Source organism: Haemorhous mexicanus, chromosome 3 (genome assembly GCF_027477595.1).
Source record: "Haemorhous mexicanus isolate bHaeMex1 chromosome 3, bHaeMex1.pri, whole genome shotgun sequence".
Classification (NCBI taxonomy): domain Eukaryota; kingdom Metazoa; phylum Chordata; class Aves; order Passeriformes; family Fringillidae; genus Haemorhous; species Haemorhous mexicanus.
This window is the reverse complement of record NC_082343.1, coordinates 38664333-38690493: the sequence shown is the minus strand read 5'-3', so window position 1 is coordinate 38690493 and position 26161 is coordinate 38664333. Positions and strand designations below refer to the sequence as shown.

The following is a 26161-nucleotide window of genomic DNA, read 5'->3' as shown; positions in this document are numbered from 1 at the left end:
TGTCCTGGGCCTGCCTCCCCCTGCCCGGCTGGTTTGGGTTCTTTAAATAGCGGGCAGGTCTGCCAGGGCAGGGAGCGGGACCTTTTCCAAGCAGGCGGTGTGTGGGTGAAGATACTGCAGCCTGTGCAGGTGCTGAGTGAAGCCACAGGCTCCGTGGGAAACAATATGGTGGATGTCACTTGTAGCAGAGGTGCAAACCAGGCGTTTGCTCTTCCTGTGTGTGCACATTAAACTGTTCCACCCACTGAGACCCCTTCTCATCTCTTCTGCCTTTACAGGGAAAGCCAGGACGTCCCTGTAGCTGCCTGCACAAGCCTCTTGGTCCAGCTGCTTCTCACCACCGCTCTGTGTTACAAACAGAAATGCTTTCAAAGCCCAGAGTAGCTACCAGGGCTCACACAAGAGCAGCCAAGACATGGAGATCAAAGCTGAAAATAGAAGGTCGAATGAAGGCCCAGCTCAAGTGCCTGTGAATGATTGACCAAACTGCATTTCAGTGCTCTCTTCCCAATGCCAAAACTCCTATGGATCTGCATAGATGTAATGTAATTACATGTAATGTAATTACTTCCAGTGTCCCAAGCAGTGAGCTTTCCTCAAAAGACAAACTAGATAGCTCTGAACACAGCTAACACTTTAAAATCAGTTTCACTTTTTGCTTTTATTGCTTGAGAGGACTTTCTGTCTCTGCAGGATGCCAATTCTTCCAGTTCTGAACAGGAGGGGAACAACCTCCTGCAAGGAAGCTTACCTGGGAAGAGCTTGGTGATGGATACTGGATGAACTCACAGGAACCCCATGCAGAGTGACAAATATTTCCCTATCCCACACTGCAGCTGTTGCTTTGGGTTTGTAGGAAGAAAGGTTTTGGGGTGTGAGGGCAGCAGCAGGGAGACAGATAAGTCTCTTTCGGTGTCAATTACTTCCAGTCACAAGTTTTCTTCCCATGCGCAGGATCTAGTTCCATGTCTCCAGTTGTGTCTCTGGCACTGTGTCACTGCAAGATTACAATTACTGAGGGAAAGGAGCTTCTCCCACATCTGTTAGCTCTGTTCAGTGCAGTATGGGGATCTGGGCCATATATCCATGTCACTCCCTCTCACACCCTGGTGCTGGCTGCATCCTAGCTCCACCTGTAGCTGTTGTTCCTGATCTGCACACAGATCAGGAACAGCTTTCCATACCCAACTACTAATAGGTTATCCACCAATTGCCTTCCTAAATGCCTTTGCCATTTTCTCTAGTAACATCCTAAATGCAGCTCCATCATGGAATGGTTTCTTGTACACTTTCCTGTGGATAAAGTGGTCAAATCAACACAAATTTGTGTGGTGATACACAAAGATTTAATTTTTCTGTCAGCTAATTGCAGCTTATCTTTGCATCAAGCATCAGTCACACCTTGATTATATTGTGATGTGCTGTTCCACTTGCGAAATAGGTGTGGATCCTAGTTCCAAGACTAGCACATGTCCAGGAACAGTTCAGCCAAAGCACAGAACCTGGAGTAGTAAGCCCTGGACCAGCTTTAGCAAAGAGGCAATTCAACACCCACCACTGGGGACTCCACAGTCCAGTCCCTTGCAAGGTGTCTACACCTCTGGCTAGCAAGTAGCCCCTGGAAGTGGCCTTCCTCTGCTGCTGATGTGAATTTATCTGGAGTTTGTGCCCTTGCAGCTTCCTTAAGGTGAGCCTTGAACTCTTTAGCTGGCTGGTGTTGTGACAGGGCTGTGTTGCTGTGGTCTGCTGCAGCTGAGTGGGGAGACCAGGCGTGCCCCATTGACATCAGCTGTGCCCCCCCCAGGCATCCATGGCCAGCCACTCTCTGCTCTGACCTTTCAACTGCACCCACTAACACCCAGCTCAGGCACCATCTCCTGTCACCCCTCTTCTGACTGGGTGTGCTTCTATTAACCTTTCAGACAATTTTACTGGAAAGTCTGAAAGAGGAACTTGGCCACTTTGCCCCATTATTTGCCTTCTGTTACTCATTCTGTGAGGGCTGGGCTCCTTTTTGTGCTGTCTTCCAAACAGAGAACTTTTCTGCCTGGCTGTGCAAGTTTTAGACTTCTATTATTTTCAGAGGCTTTAAATACAGAGAGATAACACATATGCATAAATCTCTATATATAATGTATTGAAGGCAATGGTAGAGGGATTAAAATTAATTAAATATGATATGAGGCAAATCTAGATGTTCTGATTTAGTTTAGAATGTTTTAAAAAACAAAGCTCTGATTCTTGGGTGTCTCCAGTCCCCTTTAATATGTGTCACTTAAAATGGTTAATACTGCAGGGAAAATCTAAAGAGGAAGGGATCTATTCCCACTAGAAGTCAGTGCCAGCACGCGCTGTTCAAGGCAGCAGCGCTTTCCCACCACATGGACATGGGAAGGAATCCCTAGGCTACCCGGACTCCTGGGTATTGTCCCTGATAGTCAAGCACAGCCCTCTGAGTGACTAAATAAAAAGAAGGCCTGGCCTGGCTCCAGCATCTTCTCTGTTCTTTGAGCTGTTAACTGGGTAAAATAAGTGAAATGCAGCTGAGAGAGATGGAGAAAGGCAAATTATACCCAGTCTGTGTCTGTTCTGAGAAAATATAATGGTCCTTTAATTACCAGCTGTGGTCCTGTCATTTGTAAGCAACATGGGTTACCTGAAATTGTGATAAGCAGTTATTGCCACAATAATTCACACCAGGCGACGTGACTGGTGCTACCTTCCCCCTATGCAGACTGTCCCCTGCACAGCTTTCATCCCACATGAGCACTGAGCTGCCCCATTCCCTGGGGATGCAGCCCTTTTCCCTCATCCCCAGAATCAGAAATGCTGAGTCCATAAGAAAGGTGCTAGATCCCCATTTGAGGAAGGTCTTTCTGCATTCTCCCCACCAGAGATGTTGCTGGCACCCCAAGCAACAACCTGGACCTCTGTCTGGAGCTCCAGCTCCAGCTCAGAGAGCTCAGCCTGTGAGCTGGGCATTCAAGGGAAGCAGAAGCCCTGGAAGAGGATGAAAGTTGCAGAAAAGACAACAGACTCTGTTCTGACTGTGGTTTCACATATCTGACAGCAAAGCAGTTCTGTAGTGCACCAAACTGGGTCGCTTCACCTTCTGCCCCAATAAAGGAAAGGAGGAACGTGACTTCAACAGAGCAATGCAAAGGATACCCATTTTCTGGGGTAGTTAGACCAGAAAGCACTGGCTGCCCTCTCCTGGTAAGTCTGGCTGAAGTCACAGGGTCACTTTGAATCGCTCCAGGGATGCTGCTCTGGGCATCTGCTTGTTTTTTTAATATGGAATTATTTCCAGACAGAATTTTTCTCCTTGCAGTCCGTGTTGGATGCCTCTCATACTTCCACTGTGCACTCCTGGAATGTATGGGAGCCATCATGCCATTGTGGTGACAAAACCCGGAGCAGATCAGGTTTGTCCACATGTGGTAGGTGGTCGGCAAGTTGCCCAGCTAACGCCCTTCCTGAGAAGATTCCCACTGTTGCTCAGAGTCCCAGTGAACAGGGAAGTTTCTACCTCCTTCTGTTGTTCACTGTGTGTATGATGTGTAGGAAGTTGGACAAGAGGATTAGTTAATCCCTTGAATGGGGATCACACCTAACTCACTCCACTCTCAGCATTCACTTCCACAAACAGAAAGTGATTGGTATAAAGATGCACTGAAAATCCTCGACCTTACAAAGTGAATGAACAAAACCCCTAGATATTTTAACAAAACTTCATTCTAAATTATATCCTTCTTGTGTAACTCCTGTCAGCCTGGTGGCTGCTGCAGCAATGCTCTCTGCTTGCATCTGAGAAAATGCACGGTTGATAGGACTTGCTATGTATTTATGTGTGTGTGTGCTCAGAGCTCTCCCAAAGGAGATGGCAGATGTGGTTATGAATGGGGAGGGAGTGGCAGATGGTCTTGGAGAACTGATAATAAAACCATGCTTAAGTAGGTGGTGAAACTGTGCCCTAGGTGAGAAATCTTGTCACCTGGGGCTCTCTTTATAGCTAGTGATGAGACAGACTCACTTCAGAGGGTGGCTCTGATAACCTCTGTCTGGCCACATCACTCTAATGAAGAATGCTCCTCCCTCCCCATGGAATAGCTGTGGAAAACAGTGCTCCATCGCCGGTCTATCGTTTATTCATGACTCTCTAAGTACAGTTTATCTGGCAGAGACTACCCAAGACAAAATAAAACCTCAACCCACCCAAGCATCCCTTGGCTCACCTTGCCAGAGAGCACAGGACAGATGCTGCCAGTGCTGCTCCTGGGCTTCAGCCTTGCTGCACTGGTCCTGATGGCTGGTAGGAGGGAGGATGGGTTTACTTTCATTTTTGAGTTGATTCTGCTTGAGCTGCTTTCTGCGTCACCTCAGCCCCTCACTGCAGCCTTGCACCCCCTCTAGCCCAGACCTTGTCTCCTAGCAGTGCTCCGAGTGGCTAGGTATTGCTCACGCAAGCTCGGCTCTGCTCTCAGGAGAGTTAAACCTCCCAGCTGCCAGACTCAATTAGGGCTTGTGTCTCTCCACACTTGCATCAAAGTGAGTTGGGAACAGGCCTGGTAGAGCCACACTACTGAAAACAAGTGAGGAGCCCAAGCAGGGGCTGGGAGAGAGGGGTGAGCAGGGTGACAGGGAGGGGACATGGGGATGAGTGAGCTGTTTGAAGTATTCAGGTGCTGAGCAGGAGCAGGTGGCCATCCCATTGGACAGAGCAGTTCTGACACCATGAAAAAGTGATGACCAAGTCTTTATTGCCCAGGTGATGGGGCACACAGAAAGTAGGATTGCTGCCATTCCCCAGGACTGTGGCCAGACTGACAGACCTGGCCTATACAATGACCCCTGAGCATGCAGAGGGTTTTAGCCCCTTCCTTAGAACAGCAACTTCCCTGCCAGCCAGGTCTATGGGGACAGGGATGCTTCTCCAGGTCCGGGTAAGTCAACTTCTACCTTTCAGTGTGGGGAAGGCGAACTGCAACTGAAACCTATTTTCTGCTTTTAGGGAGGTGACTCCTGGGACTAGAGATAGACTAAATTCCCTGAGCCATTAGTTTCCGTGGTTTATTCCTTTCTGGGGGTGATGGGCCAAAAATTTAAGTGAGAACAAAGCATTTGGCAAGGGAGGATTTGGCTCAGTTTCCAGGCACTTGGGGCGGTTGCCGCTGCTCTGGAGCTATATTGGACAAAATGTCCTGAGGACTGTCAAACAGCATCTGGGCAGTGCTGAATCCGCTTTTCATTTCTAGGGGGAATGTGAGGGAGGGCCCTGGGTATCCTGCTGGGCTACTGCAGAGAGGAAAGTGATTTAACCTGACCCAGAAACCTCTGTGGAGTCTCACAAAAGCTGTGATGATGGCAAAATAGACTCTCATGAGGCTGGATGGAAAACAAACAAACTGTATACAGGCAGCCTGTCGGAAAAGAAAGGATCAGAGTGGGGATCAAAGACTTTTCAATGACAGCAATTCTATTCAGTGAAATGTGCCCCAGAGCAGCAGCTACAAACCCACCTACTTTGTGAGGTTTGAGATTTTGAATGTTTGGGGACTGCAGTTGTGATGTGTACCCCTGCTACTGATGCTAAACAGAAATGAGCTTCCCTGTCACCAATTAATGACTCCTGGGGGTTTCCTTCCCACAATAAAAAAAGCACACCTGAATCTCCTCCCAGCAGACATGAAGTCTGAGTGCAGCAGATGAAAACACAACTAATGGCACATATTTCCTTGAGGACAAAGCTTGCAGAGGTAGGTGGCACCCAGACAGTCAACACTACTGACCAGCAGTGGCAAAGGGATGTTGTTAACTGGAGCAAGAGGCACATTCCTTCACCCACACTCTCCTTGTTGCATTAATAAAGAGTAATTTAATTGGAATGACACATTCTGGAAGGCTCAGGCAGCCGGCACAAAGTATCCTTGAAATTTCTAAATTGAATAGGCATTAATTTCTGAGCATAGAAAATCCTGCATCCTAACACGAGGGGATTCTCTGCCATGCATCTTCTTAAGAGACAAAAAGCAGCAGACGGCTAGGAATCATTGATTGCTTTGAAACAAAAGACTGAGTCTGGATCACACTTGGACTATTGGAAAAAGTAAATCTAAACACAATGATGTATATATCTATATGATGCTGTAAAATCCATTTTTATATTTAGGCTACAAATACCAGCACAAGGATAGGTTATCTATGACCATCTGGTTTAAAATGCAGCCTCCATCAAAATTTTTTCTAGAAATTGAATGCAAATTTGCTGCATGGGTAAGAACTAATAACATATTTAAGCAGGAGCTAAAAGGCTATTTTCTGTAACTACCAGAGACAGGAGAGTGAGACCTTTTGCGGTTTGATGCATTATGGAAAGTGAACGAATCCTGCTAATATGATGTCATGCTTTGTGCTTGCTTGGAGCAGATATGAATGTCTCTGCAGGGTGGCAGATACAGGGTTTCTGGAGAACAAACCTATTGGTAAGGGCACCACCTCTACTTCAGTTGCTGTGTCTTCTTAAAAGCCTCCCTGCTTCTTTCAACCATTTTGTCACATCAGAAAGGCCTCCATCCCAGAAATATCCCATTCTCCAACATGATTTTCCAGTAGAGCATCCTGAAACCTACAGGAATAACTGGAGGGAAATGTCACAAATTTTTTTCTCAAGCCCCCAAGAAAAGAAGGGTTGAGTGGATCAGGCTGTGTGTTGTAATTACAACTTCTGGGTCCTCCCTGTGATCATGACACAGAACATAATCTTGGAAAGGCCTAAGCATCATATATACTCTTGTTTCTCCCATTCCTGGGAGTCCTGTGCCCTTTGTTGCACATTATCAGCCATGCCTTTGGGTACCTGCCCGAGGGTCTAATTCTGCCACATGCCTGTTTTCCTCAGAAAGAGGCTGAGAACTTACACAACTGCAGTTCAGACAAAGCAGGGCACACAACCTCTTTTGTGGCACCTCATCTCAAAAATAGCACAACTGGTGATGTGCTTGACAGTGTTGTCTCCAAGATAAGCTGCCAGGACCAGTATCAAAGATGCCTGACACAAAAAACTCTACCTCTGGCTCACCAGTAGCCACTGACTCCGCCAGTGGAGGATAAATTGCACTGTGGTTAGCTCCATAAGGGTGGCAGCAGCCTGCTTCCCAAGGGTTAGTCCTTGTGGATAAAAAGCCCAGGATGGGCACATCAAAGGAAGCTCCTTGAGTCTGTGAGTGTGCTGTGAAACTCCTTGCCACAGAATGCATGAAGCATCTACAAGTCCAAAATCAAAACAAATTCAAAAGTAAATGGACAAATTCCTTGGAGAGAAAGACACCGTGGGCTATTAAATGCAAAGGCATAATCTGGTACCACCTTTCCCCCATCTTCACCCTCCTTCTTTGCTCTTTTTGTGTGATTTTCACTTATTTGAGCTAAAAACAGTGCTGTTCCTGGAGGGCAATCATCCCTCAGGCACTTTTTGGTCTAGCTGAGGTCACATGCTATAAAAAGCAGAAATGCATATAGGAATGCAAATTATTTTCAACTGTCTATTAGTGTGCATGGAATAACATGCTGCTACAGGAATTGTGGCAACTCTGGGCTTGTGCCTCTTTGCCTTGCTCTGCCATGACGCACATCCATGGGTGAGCTCTCCTCAGAGCATGGGATCCATCACATGAGGGTGGGTCTGAAACCCTCAAGAGCCAAAGTCTGCCGGGATGATTGGGCAGGGGGTGTCTGAGCAGTAGGCATGAAATTCCAAGCAGGCTGCTCCTGCTTGCTGCTGTTCCCATGGAAACAGGGGAAAGGCGAGAGGAAACACATCCCCAGCCTCTTTTGAAGATGAGCTCCTTCAGCAGCACCCCCGGCCATCACATCTATTCCCACAAGAAGCAGGGGTTGGCGGTTCCCCTCGGATGCATCTCCTTGAGTGCAACCATCAGGCCTACACGCTGTTCCTTCCTCATCCCAGGCAACAGTGGACAAGGGCATGCCAATCATCCCATCGCCAAGGCTGAGCCTCGGAGCTCAGAAAAAGAGAAGAAGTTTCCAGTAAATTCTGCAGCTTATGCTTCTCCCTAGTTTGGATCTGGGGAAGCACCTGCAGAAACATCTGATTACCTGACTGTCAAGGAAGCTGGGCTGTACCTGCAATATCCAGATCTTGACAAGTACGGACCCTTCCCAAACTCTGTGTGTCCCCCCTGTGAGTTTAGGTTGAGGGTCTGAAGAGACTTTTCCACTCATCCCTGTAACCAAGCATGTTAGCTCTGTGGAGCGATAAGCTGCAGTTGGCTCTGCAATAGCTAGCTGAGAACCTTTGGGCCCGGCACAGATCACAGCAGGGAAGATCCTGCCCGACCTAAGGTTTTCCGTGAGTGCCAGCATCAGCACTGACGGTCAGCACTACCCCACTTCCCCCGACCAGCTGGGGTGCCCACAGATTAGAAAAGCAGAGGGGGCACATGCAAAGTGCTCCCGGTTCTCCCGCTTCATCCAGAGGGAAGGAAAACCCACGGGACCCCTCACCTGTCCATCAGCTGTCCAGCTGGGACCGAAGACAGCCTGACGACCCCTCGGCGTGGCTGAGAGCAGGAGCTTTCCCCGACAGTGCCGGGCGGCAGCTGCGCTCCCGGTGGGGTTCGGGAGGGGCTTCTGCACCGGGCTCCCTCCCTCTCCGCTGCCGGCCGGCGCCTCAAGGTCACCCGCCGCACCCCTCGGGCGGCCGCGGATCCCGCCGTGTCCCCATCCCCATCCCCATCCCCATCCCCATCCCCATCCCCATCCCCATCCCCATCCCATCCCATCCCATCCCATCCCATCCCATCCCATCCCATCCCATCCCATCCCATCCCATCCCATCTCATCCCATCCCATCCCATCCCATCCCATCCCATCCCATCCCCGTGCCGTTCCCCCCGCCTCCGCCGCGGCCCTCCCACCGCGGCTCTGCCCGCCCTCCGCCGCGTGTAGCGGCGCTGCGCTGCGGCGGGGCCGGGGCCGGGGCCGGGGCGGGCGGCCAGCGCTGCCGCCGAGCCGCGGCTGGGGGCGATGCCGCCGCGCCGCCCGCCCGCCGCGCCGCCCCGCCGCCCGCCCGGCGACCGGCGAGGCAGCGCCCGGCGGCGGGCGGGATAATGCGGCTGCCCAGCCCGCAGGCACCGCCAGCGGGGCGCCCCCGCCGCCATGTCCCCCCCGGCCTCGGCGGCCGCCGCCAGCGAGGGAGGCAGCAGCACGCCGGTGCCTCCGGAGGAGGAGGCAGAGGGGGCCAGAGAGGAGGTGAGCAGAGCGGCCGCCCCCCGGCCCGGGGCTGCCCCCTACCACCTTCCTCCCCTTTTTGGGCGCTTTGCATGGCGCGTTCATTGACCGCCCCGCCGCGGGCCGGGTCGGGCTTTGCCCGCGCAGGTACGGAGCCCCTCGCTTGGAGCCCCTCTCGCCCCGCTCCGGCTCCGGGGATGCGCTGCGGGCCGGCGGGGCGGGGGGGGCACGAGGGGTTTGGGGGGCGAGGGTACCCAGCCGCCTGTCCGCGCCGCCGATGGGCTGCCCCGGTGCGCCTCTTCTCCATCGCTTGCCGGTCACCTGGGGATCGCTGCGGAGCCTCCGCGGCTGGAAAGGAGGTAGCAGCCAGCGCCGTCCGGAGCGGGGGCCGGAGCTGGAGTGGCCGGGATGGAGGAGGAAGGGAAAAATCAGAAACGAAAAGCGCGGGGCACCGTTTGGGCTCACAGCCGCGGGCAGAGCGTGTTATGCCTAGGAGAAGTGGACGTGGAGACCCCCTCTTTGCTGTGCGCTGGCTTCTGGGGACATCCAGGATGTGGCACAGCTGGCTGGGTCACTGTGAGGCAGGACGCGGTGGGCAGCAGGGTAGAGGGCTTGGGGACATGGCAAAGCCAGGGGCTGTTGCTGGCGGTTGCTCCCAGCTGGAGAGCCGGAAGGTGCAGACTGGGGCAGGTCAGGTACCAGCATAGCCTTGCCTCCAGGTGTGCTGCAGTCTCCCTCAGCAGATGACTTTTCTGGAGTCCCGGCAGCAGATGCCAGAAAGGGTCAACAGCAGGGTGCCCTGTGCCTTGGGAGCACCACCGGGAGGCAGGAGTGCCAGCCCTTTTGTCTGCCTGTACAGATCCTGCTTGCAGCTTGGGCTTCCCAAGAAGAGAGAAGGCAACTGCACTGACTGGTGAGATTCACTTTATGCCATGGGGGTGCTGACCCATGGAGGGCAACTAGGCAGTGTAGGAAGGGCAGTGTTCTCCTGCAGGTGGTGGCCTGCCCTGTCTGGTGAGACCACAGCTCAAAGGGCAGCTAGGGAGGTACTCAGAAGCTGGTGCATCACTTCCCCTTCTGCTGATGAAAAGCTGCAGTTTGTGAGTGCTGCATAATCCTGGTATTCTCTGCCTCCTTGGCTTGGGCAGAACATGCATGCCCATGCATAGTTATTCTATATATACAGACTTATATTTAGATGGAAATAATTGCAGGAGAGGAATGCTGAAGTTCAAGGGCTGGGAAGCTGCACAAATACTGTGTACTCTGTGTCTGTTCCTCTCTTCCTGCCCGCATTCAACAACTCCTGATGATCTGAGCTCAGCTCTTCAAACAGATCCTGACGAGGGTAGCCAAACTGTGAGGTGCTTTTTTCACGTGAGGACGTGCTTGTGCCTTGCTGCGATGTGGTCTCTTACTGTCGGTGCTCTGGCAGTGCTGGTTCTACTTTCTAGGCGGCACAGACTTTTCAGAGGTGCCAGAGCAAGAGCCAGTTTGGGTGAAAGAAGTGTAGCAGGGGCAGTGCCCAGACGAGTTTCCCTCACCTACAGTGCCCCCTGGCTCGCAGGGATTGTAAGATTGTCCGGGCTTCAGTTACTCAGTGGTGGCTGCCAACGAGAGTGTCAGTATAATACTCCATGGGAGCAGGCGGAAGGGCTGTAGTCCATGACCTGCTCTGTTTAGGCTAAGGGCGTCCTTCTTGTGGCCAGAAGCTATGACAGACTTGCATGAAGCAGCTGGTGGAGGAGAGGGAAGCTGCAGCCTCTCGTGATGGTGCCATGCTTGCTGGTGTCTCATCTGATGCGATGAGGAGAGACTTTAGTGGCGAGCTTGGATTCATGGACTGACCTAGTGCAATCCTCTTGTCTTCAGAACTACCGGGAGGGGAGAATGTTCCTCCTCCCCTCTAGTGCCTATGCAGTGCCATACGGACTGTGCAATGTCCTTGTTTCCATCAGATCCAGCTGCTGGTGCCAGCATTGCCAAGTGTCCCCGCAGTGTGGCTCAATCCCACATGTCAGGGTCCATTGGCCAGGGTGAGTGGGAAGCCAAAGGAGATGACTGGAAAATGGAAAACTTGCCCTGTCCTGTTTGAAGGTGTCTCATCTTGATATCTCAGGTTGCTGTGTCTAGGAGCCAGGCAGGGCTTCAGGTGCTTCTCATCTTGTCCCAGCAAGGCAAGTAGCAAGAGCTACTAGCCAGAGCTGACTGAGCCCTTGTTCCATCTTGGCATCACATGCCTACACCCACACTTAGTGGTGGTGAACTGAATTTCACCCATCAGTGCGTACTTGGAGGGTAGGAGGTGCCAAGAGACAAGCTCTTCAGCCTTGGAACGTGCAAAAACATGTCCTTGTCCTGCTGCTCAGGAGGGATCTGATGGAAGGAACCAGTGCTCCTCCAAGCTGCTGTGTAAAATGGAGACCTTGGTACCGCTGCAGGATCTGACTGCTGGCAGGATTTCCTGGCTTGTCGGTGCTCAGCCTTCCTCTGTCCTCTACAGTTGGCAACCCTGCCAGCCTGGGACTGAGCCACCTCTTTCTTGTAGGCAGGTAGTTCCTGAACCTGGGCTGTAGGCATGGCCTGTGTGATGTGGGTATTTGCTGGGACCATCCTGGCCAGGACTTGTCAATGTTTGTCCAGAGCCTTCGAAGACAGTGGTAATTCCTAGAAATGACTGGATCCTCCCTAACTCCCTTTTTCTGGGGATTTGAGGTCAAAGGAATCAGGGCTTATTCATTTCTTGCATGATGTAAATGAATCCTGGGGAAGAGCCATGGAAACTGATGCTCAGGAGTCCCTCTGGGGTCCCCTGGAGGCTGCTGCCACCACCTGGCACTCGGGAGCTACCTGGGCCTTCAGGCTGCTGCTCTGGGGGCTTTTTTTGGGTTGTTTTTTCAGCCCTCTAGAGAGCTGTCTCTAGGACACCTTGCCCTCTGAACCCCAGGCTGTCTCGAAATATGAAAGTTTAGCATTCTGGAGGTGAATCAGAGATTTCACAGAGGTCTCTGCAGGGAGATGCAGGTGAGAGGCATGGGAGGTAATGACATGGAAATACTTGTTAAAAAAAGGGACAGTGGATGGGGCCAGAGCCAGGCTGTTACTGGGAGTAGCTTGAAGAACTTGGTGGGGTTTAGTATTCAGAGATGAAGGGTCAAGGTTGCAGGGGTGATTAAGGGATTTTGACCCATGTGCTTGGCCACTGACGTGCTGGGCAGGTTTGTCCCCTTGAGGCTGTTTTTTTAAGAGCATCCCCCAGACCTCAAAGGAGTTTAGTGCAAGCAGTGTTAGGGGTCCCCTCTCCTACTGCCTCTGCCCTGTGCATTGTGGGTGTCTCCTTTGCATCATGGCTGGTTGTGAGTCACCCCCTCCATCCCCTCCATCCCTCCGCACGCATCCCAAGCAGCAGCTGCAGGTGTGGGCCTCCATCTCTGTCCACTTCAGGAGCAGCGTCAGAGGCCAGTGCCACTCAGGAGGGAGGGGAGGCCCAAGCAGCAGCCTACCCCTTGCCTTTCCCAAGGTGTGTCTCAGCACCTGCCAAGGGTTGCCCCATGCGTTCCCCGAGGTGAACTGAAGCACAGGGAAGGGAGCTGGTTGGGAGGGATCCCACAGCAGGTTCGGCTGAGCTATGGCCAGCCTTGCCCCCTAGCACTGCAGAGGTGTTCCGGTGCACCTGCAATAGCAGATTTGCTTACCACTCTCCAGTGCTGGAGCCTGAGCAGTGAGGGAGGCTCGGGTGATGGAGGGAAACCCTGTTTGCAGTGAAGTAGGGCAAGTCTTTTGCCTCATTCCATCAGACTGCAGCGGGCAGATGACGATGGCGTTTATATCAGTGCCTGCTCTCCTCCCAGGGACACTGTTCTGAAACAGATTTCTCTTTCCCCGGCTTTTTCATCTTGCTTGTTTGCTATGCTGGACTTATCCAAGGCTGGATAAGAGCTCAAGGAGACAATCTTATTCAGCTGCTTCTGCAGAGGAATCTGTGGAGCTGCTTGTTTGCTCCTGTGAGCCCTTTGCAGCCTGGGAGAGGAGCAGGGATGCTGCAGTTCCTACTGGGATTAGACTCTGCATCTGGCTCCTCCTCTGTCTCTGCTGTGGCTGTATCCCGTCACTGGCACTTGATCAGCTTTCGGAGCCCCCACCAGAGCAGCCGAGGTGTATGTGTTTTGTCTCAAAAGCCTAGGACTGGGCTGGGTTGTAAACAGTTTACAGCAGGGGTTAGTGTGACCCTGTAAAAGCGCTGCAGTATCTAAATACTGCGTAGTCCTAGGAGGAGACTAATGCATGGACTAGAGCCCTGCTAACACAGTTCCTGGAACCAAGCCTGGGCTGCATCGTGCTCCCTGCCCTGGGTGGGTAACCGCAGTGGGGCTTGCCTACATCTCTGCAGGGTGGCAGCCAGCATCTCCCTTCTCCTGCGACACAGGAGGAATGTCAGGGGCTGGGGACTGACTATGAGGTGGAATTTGCTTTTCTGAGACAGACGTGTCCGAAGACCTGTCATTCTGGTGCCCCTTCCTCAGCTGGCAAATGAATGACCTGGATGCTTTGCTTTATTCCTTGTGCTGTTTGCATATCTGCCTCCTAAACAAGGTGCTGTTTCTCAGCATTCACACCCCACAGACACCCCAGGTTTGGCATGTACCACTCCAAGGGCCCTGTTCAGACCCTCCCCACGCTCCTTCTTTGGCTGAGCTACTCCTTTAGATCCTCACAGTCAGAGCTGCCGCTGCCAGGGAAAGCCTGCAACGCGGAAGGCAGCAGTGAGAGAGGAAGCCTTTAGCTGCCTGGGCAGTGGTACAGTATTCCAGCATTGGAGAGCCGTGCTGCAACCAAGCAAAGGCAGAGGAGTCTGAGCAGGCTCTTGTAACTGCAGCATTAACTTCAGAAGGGAGAGCACAGCTCAGGTGGCTCTGCCTCCTGAAAAGCCCCCCTTTCTTCTCCTCATTCCCTTTTCTCTTACCCGGGAGTGCCTCCTTGCTCCATGACTGTGAGGCTGCTGCAGTGGCCAGTTGCACTGGGAAGACTGGGCTGCACATGTGTCCGTGCCAGCAGTGCCACCCTGCACCTCTGAGTTGCCTGCAGGCCAGCACCACCCCGCCTGCCAGCCTTGGGCTCTGTCTGTCTGTCTCCAGGTCCTGCTGTCAGCTAGTGGCTTCAAAGAGAGGAGCTCAGCATTACTGATGGCTGGGAGTGCCAGTGGGATGTACCACCATTCCCCTTGCCAGCAGTGGTTTCTCTGGATGTGCTGCCTGCTCTGCTCATCATGGGCTGGCTGTTGGGGTGGGCAGGCAGGGGAGCTCTCTGCCTCTAGGAGGGAAACCTCTGTTGGAGATTTGGGCAGGATCCCTGAGTGCAGTGATAGAAGTCCCACTGGCAGGCTTTGACAAGGATGGGGAGGAAAGATTGGCCTGTGGGACTCTAGAGCACCAAGCCAGGAATGAGGGTCTCTTCAGAAGAGCAAGATGCATTTCTTAAATGAAAGAAGAGACGCAGGTCTGTCTTATACCTGCCAGTGCCCTTGTGATTTCTGGTTCTTGCTTTAATTTTCGTTTTCATACCAGAGTGAAAGTGCCCCTCCTGCTTCCTAGCAGTGTGAGCCCATTCAGTTGTTTGGGATTCCTGGCTGAGAGACCTCTCCAGCCCTGCGTGCTCAGGAGTGGAGAATAATGGAGCCAGTCTTGGACTGCAGTGCTGTGAGCAGTGTCATTACAGCTGGTGTTGGCCCCTGCCACGGCAGCGGTGGGCTCAGGAGCTGCTGCTGCCTGCAGGTGCAGAGGAAGAGCAAAGCTTGAAGCCTCTGAGTGAATTTGGTGGCATCTGCACAAGGCTGGGGTTCTTGATCCCCTCTCTCAGGTTGCACCTTTGGAGATTGCTGGATGAAATCTTCTGTATAAGGAAGCAAATAGTTACTTTGTCTGTTCTTTCTTTGGGTAGGATGATGTCAGAGTTCACAGACAGTGGATCAATATTTGAGACTTCAGAGTGTTGCAGAGTGACAGAGGTTTCCTTAACCAAGTTTTTTTCATGGGTTCGTGTGAAACCCTGCACTGTACTGTGGTAAAGGCACCAGTGCAATCCCTGTAAAAAATTGTGTTGCTGAAGTTCTGCCTTTTCTTTACCATGAAAGACCTAAGAGCAGTTTTTTCCGAAGTGTGGACTGTCACATCTGAATCCCAGTGCAAGCAGGCACATTTGCCAGCAGCTGTGAGTGGCCTCTTGCCCTCCTTGCTGCTGCAGATTGGTAGGATGCTTCTCCCTTCCAGCCTGAGCACTTTTTAGGATGTTACTCCATAATTGCTTTCTCTCCTACCAGAGGTAGCTCCATTTTAATAGTGGAAAAGTACTTTCTCATTGGTATGGTTTATAAAGCACTTGAGAAGCACTTCAGAGCTCCTTAGGCTGCCAAGTGTTGTAGTGGGAATTGTCATTACCAAACACAGACCTTCCCAGCTGCAGAAGGTCGGTTTCTCCATCTTACAGGCAGCTTGTGCCGCCCTGCTGGAGGAATTGGAATGTTGCTCTTGGTCATTACTGGGAAATGGGGGAGAGACTCATGTGCAGTGGGATGAGCTGTGGTGAGGGGTTCAGGTGGGCTGACATCAGTTAGAGCTGCCTGTGCTGGTGGGGGTGGGTGCAAAAGCTGAGGAATGTGGAAGAGATCTTATCTTGTGCTCCAATAGCTCTCCCTGGGAAGTGGTAATGGTAGGGTTTACTTCCTCTTGGGGAAGGGAGATGCTCAGGGTGCAGCTGCCAGCGTTGTCCTTTGCCACTCTCCCCCCATGTCCAGCTGGGCTCTGTCTGTCTCCCATGGAGGGGCAGAGCACCAGAAATGGAGATGGGGGTGATAGTTGCCTGCTCTGCATGACTGTCATTCTGTGAGAGATCCCAGCCTCTGCCCTGCCCGCTGAGGCCAGGAGCCCCGTGGCATCTGCTGTTTGGTCTCTGTTCGCAGAGCCAGAGGTGCTACCACAGCGCCCTGCTGCCTGCTCCCCTTCCCCTGCTGCTGCAGCCTACTGACTCCTCTCTTGTTTTCTCTCTCCTTCTCCCCGGTGCCCCGGAGCAGCAGCGGCCAGTGAAGCAGTCTCTCAGCAAGTCCCTGTGCCGAGAGTCCCACTGGAAATGCCTGCTGCTGTCCCTCCTCATGTATGGCTGCATGGGAGCCATGACCTGGTGCCACGTCACCAAGGTGACCCGGCTGACCTTTGACAGCGCTTACAAGGGCAAGTCCATGATGTACCATGACAGCCCCTGCTCCAACGGCTACGTCTACATCCCCTTGGCTTTCCTGGTGATGCTCTACGTGGTGTACCTGGTGGAGTGCTGGCACTGCTACACGCGCAACGAGCTGCAGTACAAAGTGGACGTGGAGAGTGTGCACGAGCGCGTGCAGCGGATGCAGCAGGCGACCCCCTGCATCTGGTGGAAGGCCATCAGCTACCACTACGTCCGCAGGACCCGGCAGGTCACCCGCTACCGCAACGGGGACGCCTACACCACCACCCAGGTGTACCACGAGCGGGTCAACACCCACGTGGCAGAGGCCGAGTTTGATTATTCCAACTGTGGAGTCAAGGACATCTCCAAGGACCTCATTGACCTGGAGAGCTACCCAGCCACACGGCTCCGCTTCACCAAGTGTTTCAGCTTTGCCAACGTGGAGTCTGAGAACTCCTATCTGACCCAGCGGGCCCGCTTCTTCACCGAGAACGAGGGCCTAGACGATTACATGGAGGCCAGGGAGGGGATGCACCTCAAAAATGTGGACTTCAAGGAATACATGGTGGCCTTTTCTGACCCAGACAACCTGCCTTGGTATGTATCTCACTATGTCTTCTGGGTGGCAGCTCTGCTGACCCTATCCTGGCCCCTGCGGGTGCTAAATGAGTACCGCACCTCCTACGTCCATTACCACGTGGAAAAACTCTTTGGGTTCGATTACGTGGCGGTGACGCCGGCCGAGGAGCGCTCCTTCTGCCGGAGGATGCCCCGTGTCAACACGGTGGACAGCACCGAGCTGGAGTGGCACATCCGCTCCAACCAGCAGCTGGTGCCCAGCTACTCGGAGGCGGTCCTGATGGACTTGGTGGGGCTCTCCGGCTGCACCAGCTACTCTGCTTGCCGCTACGGGGGCTACCGGCAGAACTGCGAGCGCTGCCACAGGACTATAAGCAGCTCCTCCATCTTCTCCCGCAGTGCCCTGAGCATCTGCAACGGCAGTCCCAGGATTCCTTTCAGCAGCAGCCGCTTCTCCCTGGGCCGCTTGTACGGCTCGCGCCGCAGCTGCCTCTGGCAGAGCCGGAGCGGCAGCCTGAATGAGCAGAGCTGCCCCACTGAGCAGACACGCCTCTCCAGCCAGGTGACTGTGGAGGAGGAAGACCCCCCTCCTTACCAGGATGCCCTCTACTTCCCCGTCCTCATTGTACACCGCAACGAAGGCTGCCTGAACCACGACCACCGTCACCTCCATCGCAATGGGTCCTGCGTGGAGACCTCACTGTGAAAGCGGAAGGCGGTGAGATCTCATTGTCCATTGCCTGGCCCAAGCCGGCACAGGATATGGGGAGAGGAGCACAAGGGGGATAGCCCAGGAGGACATCAGGATGGAGTGGACATGGCATCCTGCTCCGGCAGCCAGCAAAAGCTTCCCCCGCTGTGGCTCTGACCTCCCAGAGGGGTGGATGCTGATGCTCCCCCTGACATGGCACAGAACTCTAGACCGATCACCACATGCAAAAAAAAAAAAAAAAAAAAACCAACCAAACCAACAGCAAAACCATAATTCATGGTATCAAGACCCAAAGGGGGGGATAAAATGACAAGCCTGATGCAGGGAGGGGGTGGCTTTGGCTCCTAGTCCTGGCTCCAGGCTGGCTCGTGCTCCAAGGAACCAGCAGCCACCAAAAAGCACCCTGCTGCACACCTGCCCACCCTGCTTCCCACACTGGAGCGAGACCCCTCACAGGGTGGAGGAGAGCAGGCCCCTTGGAGCAGGGTGTCGCTGCCTGTGACAGAAGGTCGTGGGTACCCAGGCACGTGGAGCTAAATGGCAGGTTAGAGCAAAGGCTGAAAGCCACGAATCCACCTCCTCCCCTTCCCCCTGACCATTCCCCACCCTCCCCACTTTTTTTTTAGACCATGCTCTGACTGTTACTTTTTTCTCACTGCTGGGAATGGCATTGCCTCCAGAGGATCCCATGCTCAGCTCCTTAGGAAGTTTCAGTGTGCCAGCTGTGAGTCAGCATCCCCTTGGTAAAGTGTTTTCTGTTTGGGCATGCAGCACCGGGGAAGGAATGAATGTGCAAATCCAGATGGAGCAGAGATCTGCAGCGTTACTGATGTGTTTGCTGGAGGAGGGCTCAGCTGGAAAGAGAAAATGGGAGGCCCCTGGTGACCTGGGGAAGGGGAAGAGGATGGCACTGGAACAGACATCATGGTATCAGGTGGCACATCAAGTGGCTGGGGACCCTTCCTGGCTTTGAAGTGAGTCCTAATTGGTTCACCCAAGCATCAAGGAAGTCTCTGGTAGGTTCAGCTGCAGTTCACCTATTGATAATGGAGCAGCAGGTTGGTGCAAGTCTGCACAAGCGAATTTTGCATGAGATCCAGCTGGACTCTGGCTGTGGACTCTGAGCTGCAGGCTCCTGGAAGCCTCATTTTGGCAGAGAGCGCTGAGGGGATAGGAGGGACAAATGCAGAAGCATGCCGGAGCATTGGGAACTTTGTCTGGGGAAAGGAGGATCAAAAGGATTCTGTTTCTATGGGACCCCACTGTTGGTGCAGGAGGCACTGCCAAGAGGGATGCTCTGCAGAACAGAGGCCGAGGATATTTTAGAGGAAAACCTGATTGAAACAAAACGTTTTGCACGACAGAGGTTTTTGCAGAGAGATGTCAGGCTGTCAGAAGTGAAGTGTCTTCTGTGTAGCTCATTAGCTACTGGGTTCTTCTGCCTTGCTCTTGTCAGGGCAGGTTGCTCTGGGCTTTGTGCTGCCCCTTCTACCCCACTGGAAAGGGTCTCAGTGACATTGGGCAGAGCCTTCATGTCACTGAAGTTGCAACAGTGTTTGCAGCATGCACACACCCAGCTTTTCCTCCTCCGGCAACACATCCCCAGATCTCTTGTGTCTTTGTTCTCAGAAAAGCTGTCTCCTTTTCAGTCAGCTCTTTGGGGAGTGAATGCCAAATCAGCCAGAGATTTCTCCAGACAGCACTACTCCTCAGCTTCACCCCGCTTCCTGCATCAGCTGTGGCAAACAGAAGCTAAGAGCAGCACATCTTGGGTGACAAGGGCACGTCCAGTGGCACCTGGGCATTTGCTGTCTGCCTCCCCATCTGTCAGAGAAGGGCAAACAGCGAGGCACTGTATTTAGTCCAGCCATCTTCCTCCTGCCAGCCATTAATGAGGGGTCTGGCTCTCTCATCGTGCTGCTGTACTGCTTTGCTCCCCAGGTCTTGAGGAGGCTGCAAATGCACCCATGTACCACACTGGTCCTAGTTTGAAAGTCATCTCCTGCTGGCAAGCCTGATGTGGTCAGCACCTGTGGGCATTGTAGGGCTCCACTCTTCATTTCCCCCAGAGCAGTCTGTTCTGTTCTGCTCTGTATGCCTTGCATATCCTTGTTAGTGTCTCTTGCCCTTCAAGTCATCTTGTCCTCCTGGATCTCAGGTGCTAAACTACAAAGAATAGTGGTTTGAACAAGAAGTCTCTTAAAATCTCACTCTGTTTATGATTCTGTCTTAACATCTGCCCTTACTTTCACTACCAGAGCTAGATGTTGGCTTAAAGAAGAGGGTCCCTCGGAGGACAGAGAAGCATAAGGTCTCTGGTGTAGGCACATCCCTCTCTGCAGTTTGTTCTCATTATTTTTGGCATAGATTCAGACTGGGCGAAAGCAGCCCTGGGATTTCCTTGCTTAGTAATGACATTTGGCTTGCTGTGCACTCGTGCTTCTCTCTCCAAGGGCCTAATGTAAGCCAAGGCCAATGAGGAGTGTTCTCCTGACTCCAGGGAGATAATGGTGTGTGCTTGTGTGTCCCAGCACCAGAGACAGTGGAGCTGCAATGGGTCATTAGTGAGGAATGAGGTCCCCGCTTGTCCTTCCTGACATGTTCTCTTTGAAATCTGCACTGTTGCTTAAATTAGGCTGTAATGGCTCATCTTTCTATCTCCAGCCTCCAAGGTGCCTTGGACAGATGGATTTTATCTCAGTCTTGGCAGGCCTTTAGTTCCCTGGGGCAAAGACAGTCTTCACAACAGAGACAGATTAGCAGGGTCTCTATGCCCCCCAGCTTTTAGCACATGCAGCAGAATTTCAGGCACCGTGTCCTTGGCTCTTTCTGGGGCTTTCCATGAGAATGCCTGGCCTTGTTCCTCTGGCCCCATTTTCACCTGTGAAATCTTATTCTGGAAGTGGTCTATCCAGGTGGATCTTTGAGGCATAGCTGCTGTTCTGACCCACAGGATCCATACAGTCTTCCTGTTACTGAACACCTTCCCCATGTACCTGGTGCCAGCTGCAGCCAGGTCCCAGCTGCAGGCCCAGTGCTACTGTCTGTGGCTGGTCCAGACCCACAGTACCATGACCTCTCTAGTCAGTGTTCCCCACTGCATGCCAGGATTTCTCAGAGATCTCATCCCTCATATTCTTGGTGCTACCCAAGGGCACCTGGCAGAACTGCCTCCCAGTCCATTCCATTCCATTTTTTCAAGGGTGAAGACATGACTCAGGCTCAGGAAAGGGAGATGGTGCACTTGGACATGGTAGGGGAGCAGGACTGGGCAGCAGGAACAGGAGCTGCCTGGTGGCTTGACAGAGAAGTGGTGGAGCTGAAGAGAAGAAACTGAAACTAGGGCTCATCCTGGCATGTCTAGTCAGGCAGGAAAGTTCAAAGCAGAAAACTGGGCTCTCCCTCCTGTCTCCTGGCATGGGACACTACCAGCAAAGAGGGTTTCCACCTAAGTGTTGGTGAGAGAACGCAGTGCCCTGGGCCAAGGGCAGCTGCTGTAATTCTCCGTATGGCTCAGGTTACGAGTGCAGATACCCAGAGATGGCCTGTCCCTGTTCTGGCACATGGCCTCTCCGTGGTCTAGTGGTCCCATCTCCTGGCACATACACACCACCCACCACAGCTCTGGGCTATGCAGCAGTCAGGTGCCTGCTCTTCTGGAGACTTGTGTCTGCTCTCTGCCGTATCCGCGTTGGTGATGACGGTTCCTTTGGCAGGTCATTCGAGGGCTCAGTCTGCTCCTCTCAGGATAGCCTTCTCCCTTACATCTAACCTGAGTTCTCCCTGCTGTACCTTAATCCCATTACTTCTCCTTCATTGACTGGTGAGTCTAATTGGCTCTGTTCCTTTTTCTCATGGCCTTCCTGACACAAGCAGGCCTCTTATCTGTAGCCTTCTCTTCACCAAGCCCAGAGTCTTGATCTCACTTGCCAGACCCTGGCTTGAGTGGTGGTGCAGAAGTTTTCACTGTGTAGTGAGTATGTCACTCCTGCTCTGAGCCTGGCCCGGGCAGGAGGGCCAAAGGTGCAAGCAATGCCTTGGTCTGTCAGGGTGGCTGTGTCCTCATTCCTGGTGCAGAAGATCTCTTGGAAGTGAAGGGAGCTCACAGAGCTGCTGGCCACTTACACAAGGAAAGCAGGACAGCACACATCACCCTCTGGGAAGGTCAGAGCTGGGTGCTTGTCAGTATGATGGGACAATAATTAGGAGGATCTCTGCAGTCAGATGGCTTTGTTTTTGTCCATACATCATTCTCACATTGCCGTTTTCCATGGGCTGAGATTCAGGCTCAGCATTGCACTTAGCAGCAGACCTTCCTCATAGGAGGGAGGCAAGAATGCTACCAGCTCCTCTTTGTGGCCCTTCATGGTGCTAATGCAGCCCAGAAGAGGGATAGTCCTTACTGCTTCAAGGCTGGAGAGTTGGTTTGGGCTATTTGGTGTTTCCCACTCTTCAATATACTTGTCAGGTACTTAAAAGCTCTCCAGCTTTTCTGAACTAGAGAAAAAGAGAGAGGGACAGAGAAGTGTGTGAGAAGCTCTGGATTACCTGATCATCAAGACACATCACCACCTATTTATCTTTCAATACAGTGGAAGCTTCCCAAATAGTGCCTAGCACCTTGCTTGTGCAGAACCAGTTGATGACACCAACCAGCCCAGTGGTACTTCTTTGAGCCCTCTGTGTGTCATGTCTCAATCCACACCAAGGAGGGAGGTTTCAGAGAGGGCTGTCAGGGTGAGCAGCTGTAGGGGCATTCTTTAGGATGGTGAGAGGGAATCTGAGCCTATGGCCAAGGCCAGGCCTTCCAGGCAAATACAGTATTAAGGCTAGGGAAGCTGCTGTTCATCTATTGTCAAACAAATGCAACCCCCTTCCTTTCTGCTCCCCCTAAAATACACATTAGAAATCCAGCTGGTCCCTGCCATCTTTGCTATTTCTTCACTCAAGAGGCTGCAGAGTCATTTAATAAGTGATGGATGCCCTCCATGGGGTGAGAACTGCAGGAAAATATTTATGAAGTGGAAGTTTAAGAAAGATAGTAAATGCCAGTAAAACACCACCTGCTTATTAGCAGGTGGGACAAATAATGCCTTTTAAGCTCTCCTTCCAGCCTTTCCAACCTCGGCTTCAGTACTGCTGTCTAATGTCACCAGGGTGCTGCCTTTAGCAGGGGACAGACTTTGCTGCAGTGTGCTCCCACTCTGCTGCAGTCGCTGTAGGGGCTGGGTCTGAAGTGCCACACCAGCACCAAGATGTTGTGTTACCAAAGCTCTGTAAGTCTCAAGTTGGCATATGTCCTTCTGATCATGTTTCATTCATATTCAGTGGTTAGAATAAAGTCTGTAGGAATATGATCTGGATCCAGGTAATGTCAGGAATGAAACAGTTTCAGTGATAGCTCTATCCGGTGCTGCTGCTTCCTGTGATGCACTTGGGCCTACACTCTCCACTGAGACAGGTATGCATGGGGACCAGAGGCTGGTTCATAGGACCTGGGACCCCAGTGGGGACTTGGGGCTGAGCCTGCCTAGGGCTGTTTTCCCAGTGGGCATTCTGGAAAAAGTGGAAAGGGGTCATAGTCACTCTTCAGGTAGAAACTAATGGGCTATATTCATTCCTAGGGTAATTTTACTGAAGCCAGTGGTACTATACTAATGTGAGGTTGGCTTAGCAGCTCCTCAGAGGGGTCTGTCCCCGAGTCCAGAAAAATTGATCTGTCACAGTGCTGCTTTGATGCATAGATTTTTTTGTTGGGACTTGGCCAACATGAATGAATGTTGAATGTCTGTAGTTTCTACAAGCAGTGGGTTGAATTGTTCTGCTCTACTGCCTCACAGCTGCTCTGCCAAGGGGAACATTATGGATGTGATCTCGTCAACTCCCTCAAAAGCAAGCTAACAAGCAAATTGACCTCCACAGCACCGGGAGAGGAGCTTTCTCCCATGGGACCGTAGCCTTTCTGCCTCTGAGCTAAGAGGTCCCAAGGACAGAACTGAACCTGCAAGACCCATGGCCTCGTGGCCTGCCCTTCCTCCTTCCCTCCTTACCTCATGTCTGTCTTGGGGGAGGGACAGTTTCCCTGTGGAGTTCAACAGGCTCCTCTTCCTGCAGCTCGTGAACAGGCTCTACCAACAGGTATATCATCCACCTATGCAACTCTTCCAGAAGCTGCCAGATTTTCAGGAGCCCATTACAGTGTGCAGCATGGCCATCCAGCACTGAGATTAAGCACAGCGGCTGCTGGAAAGCTAAGTGGGTTTTATTCCTCCCCCATTCCCCAGGAGGACTCTTTTTGTTGGGCCATTTTGTTCGTTCGTTCGTTTGTTTGGTTTTTGTAAACTTCATTTGGGGGAAATGAAGCTCGTGAGAAATTGGTGCCCATCCTGAACCCTCCCCAGTCCTTTGAACTCTGTGAATGGATGGATCACCTACTGTGATTATAATTTAGTGGATTTTGTAGAACAAAATAACTTCACACACAGACACATGAGGTTCTTTCACTCTCCATCAGCACAAGCTGCTTCTGCAATCTTAGCTGCTCACATTAGTGAAAGAAAAAGCCTAGCTAGACTGTGGTGAGATGACGTAGTGCTTTGTATCAGTCCCATGGTCCCAACGTCCATTAGCAGCGCTGTCAGCTGCCGTGACATGAATTCAGACTTTGGATGGCAGCCCATGAACCAGTCAGGGTGAAAATTTGGAAAATCCCAAGCCTGAGTCTATGCACATTTCCAGAAGCAGATGGAGAGGGAGGATCAGCTGAAAGCAGGCATCACCTCCTGCTTGGCCCTGGCAGAAGCTGGTGGGCTCTGTTTGTGCTGCACCTGCCCCCAGGAAGAGCCTGTCCCCAGGGGCTGAGCAGAGGGGAGTGAGAGCAGCAGTGTGTCTGATGGAGCAGCACTGCTCAGCTGACTGGGGAAACAGCAGTGACAGCCAGACCCCAAAATAACAGGATTTCGCTTTGGGAATGCCAATGGCTTTTTCAAACTGAAATGCCACAGGAAGGCCTTAACAGTTGTTAGGAGTGTTTCACATTGCTGTTCCTTGCTTAAAGAAATTTTAAAAAATGATTTTTGGTGATGATGTGGGTTGACACTCTCCACCCCTTCCATCTCTGTTAGTAATGTGCCATGCTGGTGGAGAAGGAATGCCCAAAGCAGATCAGGATGGTGGCCCTGTGGCTTTGCAGTGGGATAAGTTGATCAGGAATGAAAGCCAGAGTTTACAGTCTTTCTCTGCCCCTGGAGGTGTGATGTGGCTCCACCCAGACGTGGCAGGGCGGGGTTCTGCGTGCTGGTGCACAGCTGGCATCTGCGGCCCTGCTGAGGGTTGACATGTTTGTGGCTTTGGTGTGGTGACACCCATCCACCCTTGCAGCAAGGGCTTTTCAGGGTGACAGAGCATTGCTTGTTCTTTGTGAGAGGAAATTCCTGACCTGATTTCTGTGAGGAGATGGTGTGAAGTGTCACATTTGCTGCAGAGAGTGGCAGAGAGCAGGGATAAAAGCATGAAGCAAGCTGTGTTTGAGAACAAGTTAATCCATTGCTGGCCATCTGAAACTGGAGAGCTGCCGGATCTGCTCCCTGGACAATGCTTTGCAGCTCTTCTCACTCTGCCCAAACTGTCACTGATGTGCAAACTGTCATTCCTCTGAGCTAGCCAAAGCACTCCCCTCCCCTGAACTCCTCCGAGGCCATGCATTCCCATCATTTTGGTCCCTCCCTGCTGGGCACCATGAAATGCCAGCAGATGCATGATGACCACAGGCATGCTGGTGGCCAGACCTCACCATACCCTGCCTGTGCACAGCCTTCCAGCAGCGCTCCCTGCCCTGGCGTGCCCACTGCTTGCTTGCTGCAGAGCGACTGCAGCACATCCTGCCATCACTTTAGCATCACTTGGTGCTTTCCCAGAGAATTTTGCAGCACTTGTCCGAAGTTAGAAAACAGAAGGCCTTGATGTTTTGGTGGTCCTGGTCTCCAGACCAGGGAGGAGAGGAGAGGAGAGGCAGGTCAGCTGTTGTGGCAGTGAGGGAACAGGGGACAGCATCATGGTGAAAGCAGCATATCTGCTGGAGAAGTCTGCAAACATGGGCTCTATGCTTCTCTGCTGGGGCTGAGGGCAGCTGACAGAGGGCAGAATAGGATGTGAATGCTCAGCAAGACATGGGAGGAAGAGAGCTGACTGAGAACCTCTGTAAAAGGTTCTGGGTTTTACAGAAGACAGAAGGCAAAATGGGGCAGGAGGGTGCAGTGCAGTGTTGGAGCAATGGTGCTGTAAGGCAGGGAGGGTGGGGGGGAAATGGAGCAGGGCATTTGATAGAGAAGCTCAGGAACAGAGTGGACTTTCAAGGCAATCTGTGCATGCTCTGGCTGAGGAGAAAGGCAGGAGGTATTCCTT

General features: G+C 52.4%; 1 protein-coding gene across 2 annotated transcripts; it reads left to right on the top strand.

The window, feature by feature from the left end:
* Window positions 1–9112: 9112 nt before the first annotated feature.
* Window positions 9113–24244, top strand: TMEM151B (transmembrane protein 151B). 2 transcript variants are annotated; one of them, XR_009485748.1, is made up of 3 exons: window positions 9113–9270; window positions 16316–18774; window positions 23599–24244. XR_009485748.1 is itself a non-coding variant. In XM_059841394.1 (2 exons), the coding sequence occupies exons 1-2, from the start codon at window positions 9178–9180 to the stop codon at window positions 17750–17752; spliced, it is 1530 nt and encodes a 509-aa protein (XP_059697377.1). In that variant the 5' UTR covers window positions 9113–9177; the 3' UTR covers window positions 17753–24244. The 2 variants fall into 2 exon arrangements, 1 of the variants encoding a protein (XP_059697377.1); XM_059841394.1 differs by having other exon boundaries at window positions 16316–24244.
* The last annotated feature ends 1917 nt before the right edge of the window (window positions 24245–26161 follow it).